Source organism: Dicentrarchus labrax, unplaced genomic scaffold (assembly GCF_905237075.1).
Source record: "Dicentrarchus labrax unplaced genomic scaffold, dlabrax2021, whole genome shotgun sequence".
NCBI classification, from domain to species: Eukaryota; Metazoa; Chordata; class Actinopteri; family Moronidae; genus Dicentrarchus; species Dicentrarchus labrax.
Window position 1 is genome coordinate 13,222,936 of NW_026136720.1, and position 9,954 is coordinate 13,232,889.

General features: G+C 37.9%; 1 protein-coding gene across 1 annotated transcript; it reads right to left on the minus strand.

The window, feature by feature from the left end:
- Positions 1 to 292: 292 nt before the first annotated feature.
- malt3 (MALT paracaspase 3) lies at positions 293 to 8,737 on the minus strand. The gene is made up of 15 exons (XM_051382361.1): positions 8,622 to 8,737; positions 8,277 to 8,350; positions 8,062 to 8,186; positions 7,662 to 7,800; positions 7,308 to 7,483; positions 6,991 to 7,087; positions 6,016 to 6,051; positions 5,680 to 5,883; positions 4,640 to 4,817; positions 4,405 to 4,479; positions 4,077 to 4,204; positions 2,590 to 2,739; positions 1,823 to 1,977; positions 1,112 to 1,228; positions 293 to 986 (listed from the first exon to the last, which is right to left on the minus strand). The coding sequence occupies exons 2-15, from the start codon at positions 8,317 to 8,319 to the stop codon at positions 648 to 650; spliced, it is 1,962 nt and encodes a 653-aa protein (XP_051238321.1). The 5' UTR covers positions 8,320 to 8,350; positions 8,622 to 8,737; the 3' UTR covers positions 293 to 647.
- Positions 8,738 to 9,954: the final 1,217 nt, after the last annotated feature.

Below are 9,954 nucleotides of genomic sequence, written 5' to 3' on the forward strand. Positions count from 1 at the left end.
TTTTACATTTATTCCTTTACGCCAAAGACTACACTGAAAACCCCAAATGGGAAGTGTGGTATTTTCCTTTGGCTTACGTAGCATAACTAATCTTGACCTGATTTTACATTTCTGACCTTTTTTGTCCAGGTAACCTCACACAATGAGGGTAGCAAATGCAGTCCTTTGGTCTTTATGATATGCAGTTTGGCCAAAAGTAGCATGAGCGCACTTGTTCACTTCCTCTTTCAGTCAGCATTTAGCATCATAATAATTTATTTACATGCAGTCTATAAAATAAAATTAAAAAGACTTTGTAATCCATTTAAACAATAATTTAATCTGTTGATTTCACAGTAAAAGAGATGAGCATGTTACAAAAGATTGACAATCACAATAGTGATGAAACTAGTAGTATTTATTAGATAAATTATTAACTGTAATGGTCTTTATTTGATAAATTAGGCTAGCCAGCTTGCCAGATATGATAAAGAAATATTTTTAAAGTATTTTACAGTTTATGTTGTGGTTAACAAAAGTAAGTGTTAATGTTTCTTCAGTGTTGAGCAAAGAATTGAAGGCTGGTAACACACACCAAACACAAATTAATTCCCTCAGTTATTATTAGTTATTGGAATACGTATTTACAATAACGGGACCAGAAAGAGCTACGGTCGAAGAATAAAGTCCTGCAGTTCAGTCTCATCGTTCTCTTCGGGTTCGTTGCTTCTTGTGACGGCAACTTTAGCAGCACACTCTGCCTTTCTGGTGAAAGGACGACATGGACCAGCCGGAGTCTGATGCAGTAGTGGTTTGCTGCTTGAAATGTTGCCCATACTTTGAGCAGAAGCACCTTCTTGTCTCTTGGCCGATGTTGCCTGATTCCTCTTGTACAGTTTACAGGATGCCACCAGAGGCTTTCCTATGTCCACCTGTTGGCTTTCTGTCTGGCGCAACTTACTGTCCGTGTTAGTATAGTGTAGATCCACCCTGATGACCAGAGATTCCTAAGAGAGGCAAATGATACAATTATTTTACATTTATTATACAGACTGTCTTGTAAGGATTTGCTAAAATATTAAAATATCACTTCATGTGAACAGAATCGGGAGACATGTCACTGACTGCATACCTTAAGTTTTTGAAGAGCACATAGTCGCAGAGTACAGTCTGGGTTATCAGACTTCTTGAACAGTAGTGAGTCCATTTCCTCTGATCTGCCAGGACGGGAAAATATGTCTTCCATTGGCTAAGGATTCAAAACATAAAAGATTTTATTAGCATCATCTCAGTTCACTCTCAATAAACCTGCATTTAAACTGGCCCTTGCATTGAGTCACTGCTAGATGCAATCATAATCAGCCACTAGATGTCAGTATGATCCAAGATTCTGTAGTTCAAAAAATGGGTCGAAAGTGTGCGTGTAACACACTAAGAGAAGTACAGCACATAAGTCTTATTATTTCCTGCTTTGTCTGTGGTTGCAGCAGGCAGGAAGTCCATATATGGGCAAAACTTCCTCAGACATGTGAAACGTGGGAGTGAATGGTCATCATTGAGAAACCTCCGCTGGCTAATGGAAACTGACAGCGTCCTGTGAGCTAAGTGGAATTTATGATGTAGATACAACTTGCAGTGCTGAGTTTAGTAACTGTTACAAAAGCAAGTTCATTAAGGTGCCAGAAAAACTGTTATGTAGTAGGAAGGAGACATTTGTGTATACTGTACATTCATAATTTAACTATAGTGTGTTTTGTGTGCATCTTCATCAATACTGAAAGGGCCCTGCTACAATAATGTCTTGACAGGGTGATAGTTTTTTAGTAAAAAAATAAACACTTACAGGTATACTACTAAGGGTGACGGTGCAGTCCTGGGTTCGGGGGCCGGTAGTCTTTACAGTGGCAAAAGCCACCAGGACATTAGAGAACATAGCTGAGAAGCTGACTTCCACTTCTACTCTGCAAAGAAACATCAGGCTCTTCTTCCGTGGTAGCTCTGAAAGGAGATATGAAAAAGGGTTGTTTTTTTTTTAAATTAAGACTAAAAATAAAAAAAAAAAATGTTTAACTTACTAGTATTTTGTATTATTATGGCAATAAATTACTGAGAAATAGCAGCTGATTTAATTAACCGCATTAGGCACTTTCAACTCCTTTATCTTTCATTGACTGATAAGTCAAGATATTAAGATTCCACCGTAAAAGGGTTTCAGTCAATTAACAAAGTAAAGTTATAAGGTGTTATAGGTAAACTTACTGTTATTAGACACTCTGTAAAATTTACTGGTTTCTTGTTTTGATACATCAAATACAATGAGAAGCTGGTGCACATGGTGCTGAAAATATCACTATAAACCACAATGAGTTGCACTTGATTTATCACATGCTGAAGTGTAGGAGGTGTGAGGAAGAGTAAACAGGTCAGTATCTCTCGGTCTCACTCAAGGTAACAACTGATCAAGAAATGGAATTGTGGTTAACTTGATGGAAAATAAACTACATTTGGAGTGTGTGTGTATTTTACATATCCTGTCTTCAATGCAATTTTACCTGGAATTTAGTAAACAGGAAAAACCATGTAGGCTTGGGGAATTTTTCCTCGACTTACCATTTGCTTGTCTCCAGCAGGCATCTCGCAGGTGTAGTTCCCTTGTGTGGCCTGTGGTCCTTACTGGATCTGCAAGAGATCGTGGTTCCTTCAGGGTGTGTTTGATCTCCACCACCTGTTTGCCTGTGACAAGAGGGTCTCTGCCTAGATCTGGTGTAAAGAGAGGGAGACAATGCAGCTAAATGTGATGCCGGATGATCTGAGGACACGGCACAAGTCCTGAGTAAACAACACTAAAATGATTTACGGCAAGTTCACATAAAAAAACTCCAGGGTGTTTTTGCAATATTTCACTCAGCCCACTCTGACCAATGTCAAGAAAAACGCTCCATTAACTACTCAAACTTTTATAAAATCATTAACCACAACAGCCTGTGCACTCATACTATTAGATCATTGGACTGCCTGAGTTTTGCAATAGCAGGAAGAGAGGAACAAGAGTTTTAGAAAAAAAAAGGTTAATCACGTTCACATGGCTGGCTTTGAGGAACTAAGGGAACTTTGAAATATTAGATAGTAATATTCACAGTAATGGACTGCAGTGAATTAGTTTCGGAAAACCCCTTCTCGCAAGATTCAATGCAGTAACATGTTCAAGTAATTTAGTATAGATTTATGCTTGGCTTTTGAGAAGATGTACATGTATTTCTCCATCTTTAAATAAGTCCCAAACAAGATGTGCAGATAACAAAAACACAGGCTTGGGAATTTTAAGTTACTGCCCATATTGTGAATTTCAAATAAAAAGTACAAAGAGCTAAAAGGATAAAAATCCTGTTGTAACACACACACACACACACACACACACACACACACACACACACACACACACACACACACACACAGAGTGCTGTCAGCAGGGCGTCCTGTCCTGCTAGAGCTGATTTTGTGAGTGAACCCATGAGAGCAGTGGCAGGGAGTGCCCAAACGGCAGAGCAGCTGTCTTGCGCTCTGCGGCTCTCAGGTTTCTTGCTGTTCTCTAGCCAACAGTGTGAATTTCCAGAGAATGAGGTCACATGCTAACGGTACCTCGAAAAAAATGATTCCACCAGAGAGACCCATCAAACAGACAAACATCCTCTCAAGACAGGACAACTTGAAAACTGCCCACCCAGGCTCAGTCACAGTTATACTTACAAGTCCTGAGTAAACAACACTAAAATGATTTGCTAACGATTATAAAACTTGTCTGTGGTCCACCGAGCACACCAAAGAACGACCTGTTCCTTCAGATCTGGTTACCCTCAGACCTCAAGAGCCGTCAACCTACTGAATAGATAAAAGTCAAAATAAAAAGCTGAAAAGCTTTTTTACTTTTTGAGTTGATTTGAAGTAGATTTATACTTCAATTTAACAAACGCTAATGATGTCCACATGTCCACTCACCTACTGAATAAAACAGCAGGTCAAATTACACTTATCCTCGTTATAGCAAGATAAGCAAGATATATATTCGTAGGCTACATATATACATATTAAGTACTTACCCTCAGACACCTTCTCTAAGACGTGTGTGACTTTGTCGGACTGTAGGATGTGCGCGTTCAAGTACTTTGTGAAGATTCCAGTACTTTTGCCCCCGTCCTGGACCTCAAATGCCTCAGCATCTTCACATCTGCATTGGTTAATCAAGGAAATGTTACTAAAAAAGGAATTGCAAAAGATTTAGTTCTGCTTTTTAATTATACATACCTTTCCGTTCTATAGCATGTTGACCAAAAAAATATTCAGCTCGCAGGCCAATTATAATTGTGCTAGCACTGTTAAATCTGTGAGTTGAAATATTTATAAAACAAGTAATAAGGAAGTACTTACGTAGCATAACCGTAAACAGTGTTCCCACTGGGTCCCAATGGCATGATGCATGAAGGTATGCAATCCTGGTTGTACCTTTAGAAAGTAAAATACAGTTTTCAGAAGAAGGAAGCAATAAAATAAATCCTGATAACAAAATCAACTCATAAGGACAGTACAATAATCATTTTATAAAAATGTGAAAGTCCATGTGTCACTGTTATCTCTTGAAATTGAAATGAATAACTGCACCTACCATTTTCTACAGGTATCCAGTAGGATTACACTCAGTGCAGTGTGTCTTTTCTGCATGCTGAGCATGATTCTCTGCACACAGACACAGTTTTCGGGTCGGTACGGTTGTGGAGCATCAACAGCGACCAAGTAATTCCTCCCAGCGTGCTCATACCCGTGACCCGCATAGTAGAAAAGGCCTGTCAAGAGTGGTAAAATATACAGTTACTAGTTGCAGCTGTAAGAGCATAAGAATTGTAGTAATTGCATGCTGCATTGCATATATTCTGCAATCCTGGGATAAATAATACGTAATGTTTGGAGCAGCTTAGAGGAAGATCACACTGGGGAACAAATAGAATGATTTCTATGCAGTATATGTTTCACACACACAAGCTTATTCAATTCTGCCTGTTTTTTGTTATTAGAAAAAAGAAACTAGAGGTTAGTATCAGAAAGTAATTTCATTGTCAACATATTTTCATATTACAGCTCTATGACTAAAGTGTGTGTTAAATAATAGTGGTGGCTGAGTTTCACATAACAACACATAACAGAACAATAACAATAAAAAAATATAACTAGTTGTTGATGCTACATGCTCTAGCTGAATGTTTTCATTGACTACATTGCCAACTTTCTTTTTTAAGACTATATAACTGATTATCACACGCAGAGAGACTTAAGTTTAGATAACTGTTTGTCCTTTAACCTCTACAAATACTATGTAAATCTACCCTCTCAAAGTGTTACAGGTATTCAAAAACTGCCATACATAGTATACAGAGCTGTGAACATCACTTAAGCTTCTTTTTACCACTGATCTGCCCACTCAGCCACACATATGTGTAAACCAAGATACTATACCCATGGGAGCATTTCTGATGACAAGTACACAGACAACAAACACAAAACACGACAAAGGAAGTTACGATGTTATATTTCAGATCCTTCAAATTACTTTGTCAGCTTTTTTCCAAGGAGTGCAGTTGAAATTATGAATCAACTGACAAACGTAGCTATTTCAGAAAAGGAAACTTTGTATCGGCAAATTATACTCACCATAAACTCCTCTGTCAAGGAGCTGAGTAAACTTGTCAATAGCGGCCAGCATCTCATCCCTGGTGAGATCCAGCAGCGAAACCACTCTGAAACCAAGCTGCTGCAGGAGGTTGGCCAGCTCATGTACGTCCATAATGGGGGCCATCAAGTCAGGGTGGTTGGAGTAATTCAGGTTGCCAATAAGGAGGGCAACTTTATCAGTGGCTAAAGCAAAGTCAAAGTAGAATTTGGATTAAAAAACACAAGAAAATTCAAAGACATACCATGGTAGTTTTGCTCTCTAGCACACTTAAAGTAGCATGCATTGACACAAAGTTTCTTCATAAAAAACTGTACCTGTGAGTACTGCAGGAGGAAGCTGATCCATTTGCACTAGAGGATTAAAAAAAAGAGAGAAGCACATAATCTTTAGTTCGACATCTAATCTGAAGTACTCTGGTTCAGTCCACAGGGCACATACAGTATTTTTATGATTTGCACTGTACACACAGTATTTCACACAGATGTTTAATGGGATACGAACAATGATTAAAAATATTTTTTTTGCCATAATTTAAGAATGAACTGGGCGATTCCAGATTTCACACATGTTGACTGGGACGAAACAATGAGTAAACAATGACTAGCACAGCATGGCCTTTCATCTCATGCATTCTGCCTTTCACTTACTGCCTCTGTCTGAATTTCGTCATTGGAATCACATGACTGCAAATGTATTGCAGCACACCCAGCTAATCATGACTCTGTGATCGAGTTTCATCTACAGCTCATAGAGAGGCTTCACATCTAAAAATACCAATTTTTTTAATAGCTATACGCTATATAAAAAATCATCTTTACATAGTAATGAAGTAGATGTGTTACTGTTAATACACTTGTATATATATATATATAGTGATAACTTCCTTAAGTACTTTAGCCAAAAAATACACTTTATATCTTTTATATAATTCTTTCCAAGTATTCACTATTATATGAGTCTGGAAAGACATTGACTTGACTGGTTGGTGGCATACATGCGGGTCAGTACCTCTAGTTTCACTTTGTATCATTTTCCTGTTGTGTGTGTGAAGGGCACGAATCAAGTAGTATTTGGAGTCTAACAACTTCCTTTTTACTCTGTAGAAATGGGAAAGTACCTCCAGCATAATGGAAACAACTTAAAGCCTAAGTGCTAAATCAGTGGAATGAAAGCAGTGTAACAAAAAGTTTTATCATCACAGTTATCTTTTTTCGAAATGGGGGGGGGGTTAATTATACAATTGGGGAAAGACTTTCACCAAGTTGATAAAAGTTTCAGTTATGACTTACCAATGTCAACATCAACTGGTTCAGTCCATCTCTCTTCCAGCACGTTAGATATGGAGCACAGGTATGATCCTCCGTGTTCAGCTGTTGCATGGTCAATCTGCACATACAACAATAAATTATCTTCCAACCACTGTTTGTCTTTCTGGCTATTCCCGCACATGTAAGATTACTCAACCATAAATCAAAACTTGGCAAAATATTAACCACATTTTCAAAATGAATCACATGTTTGGTGAAGGGTGCATCATCCAGAGTAAATATGATTCTGTGTTCTTTACACAGGCACCCATCACTGAGGTTTGTAAACACTTCCTTACCTGCAGAGTGTCACCAGTCTTGTCCAGCAGCGGCTGTCCATTTCTGTACCACTGATAGCGTGGAGTGGGGATGCCAAAGGCAGTGCAACGGAGAGTGACTTTTTTACCTTCTCGGACTGTCTGGGGTTTTGGGTTGACAGCAATGTGTGGTTCCCCCTGCCAGTGCACTGGCAAACCTGGTGATATTTTAAGAGAGACAGAGAGAGAGAGAGATTCAAACCCACAGCAATAAACTAGCAAAAGGCACAAAACTGATTAATTACCAGCTGACAGGCTGGGGCCATGCTGCAAGTATGAAAAACAACCACCACACTACTACAGTATAAATCAACATGAAAACAGAACAATGCATACCTGACTTATCAATGTCCAACACCTTGACTTTAACCCACTCGCTGAACACGCAGTTACAGAAGTGGTCATTCACTCGGCACACATAGAGCTGAGTTTTTTTAGCTCTGATGGTCAGGTCTGCTTCAGTGCCACCACACACCTTGAAAACAAAACATAATAATTATTATTATTATAACCAAGCTTTAAATCTGTGCAAGACTGTATCAAAGATCTTCTCCATATAACATTTTTACATTTTTACGTTGTTATTAAGTTGTTATTTTAAGTAGCTGGTTAATCCTTTATTTAAATGGGTGGTTTCACTGATGAGAAGACACCCACCTGTTCAGTACACCAGAATAAAAATGTCCATTATGAGCTCATACACACAGTAACACACAGTGAAGTAAAATCCACATACCTCCTGTTCATCATCAGTGAACCACTGGTAGTTGAGGATGCCTGTGCCCTCAGCACGGACGCTCAGAGTCACCTTATGGTTCACAGGCACACACACAGAGACAGGATGTCGCACTATGACAATTTCTGAAACAGATCCAGGGAGAAAAATCACACTTGGTTTTCTTTAGAAAAATCAGAGCATATTTGGAAGGTGGTGTGTGAGATATAACATACCGCTGATCATTATTCGACAGGGTTTGGGTCGGGATCCAGTCATCAGTGCATTTTCTGCTTCTTCTTACACCAGACTGTGGGAAGTTAAATCAAAGTTTAACATTCATATTTCTGAGTGGACTCCCTATTGTACCGGCCCAAATCGAAAAACCACGAAAACGAAGCAATTATTAAAAAACAGGAAATCGCAGTAAACTTCATGTCTAATCTCAGCTAACTTCTCGTTTCTAGTAAAGCCTTTAATGTACACCGCAGTTAACAATGCTGTAGATTCAATTAGAAATGTCCTAATATATACATGACAAAGTGTAAAACTTCCATTAAATACACATGTTGTATGTATACCTGCCGTCAGCCTCGTACCAGTTGACTCTGTCGCACTGAGTATGTTTTCTTCCTCTCAATGTTCATAACTTGTATTTTATTGAGCAAACTCTTCCCTTTCCCGGAACGAGACTGCTTACCCGCACATATTACCGACCAGCCCATAATATGGGAGCATCTAATAAAACATAAAAAGCCTTTCACCTATGGTATGCTGAACAATATATAGCCTATATTGATTTTGATTTGAAAATAACAGTATGTTTTGAATTCAAAAACAGCTAAAAAAAAAAAAAAACAATTAACGCCGGATAAGTCTTTAGGAAGAATGTAAGGGAGAGGCCGGTAGAACCACTTTTCGTGACATTACGGTAATGAGCAATCTGGCCTCTTTTCAGGTACTGTACAATCGCAGGCTGGGGTTGATTTTAGGGACAAAAATGTGTTTTTGAAACTCACACTGCGTTTTCACTGAGACTGAGAAATCATAGGCTAATGTAGATTCAGTCTGCTTTGTGTTATATTAATGACAAAAAGATCAAATACAAACCATCATCACAATATTCTTCTAAATCTTCTATTCTTGGCTTGTTTACACAGAAAACAACCTTTCACTCTCACGAATTGCCCAACAGTATAGCAAATGACCTTTATACTGTATGTTCAGATGCGTGTAAAATATTTTAAAAGTATCTCATTGTAGAAGGGTAAAAATGCTATACTGTAGCGACCCTGCAGTAATGTTCTGTTATAATGTCAAATGTTCTGTGAGTTAATGACATGTTTGGGATTGAATGAGTAGGTAGGGGGCAGGGTGCGAGTACGGCTAACTTTGTGTTTTGGTTGTTTTGGCTTTTTAAACAGCATAATATGTTATGTCTTTAAATATATAATCTGCCAGTCCTTTTAAAGAGTTTATTATCCTTTGTTGACCATTTAGAAAATCATTTAAAATAAACTATATTCAAATAATATGTTTGTTAATGTCTGTTAGTTTTTGTATACATTTAAGTATATTATTGAATATGTATTATTGTTAGCGTCCCTTTCATATTGCAGACATAGAGCTAGGTGTAAGGCATTTTTACAAAAAGGTATTAGGTTTAAATAAAGTTTTAACGACCAAGTAAGCCTGAAATCTAATTTTCAGAGTTGAGAGTGCCAGTATACAACAGTGACTTGCAGACAAACCAGTATTAGATAGAAATGGTATTATGAAATCATGAATACAATTTTAAATCCAGTTGTATAAAACAATTCATCCTAGTAAAAAACTATCACCTTAAAACAATTTAAGAACGAGCTAAAACCATAACAAATAAATGAGACCAATCGAAAACTATAACATAACAAA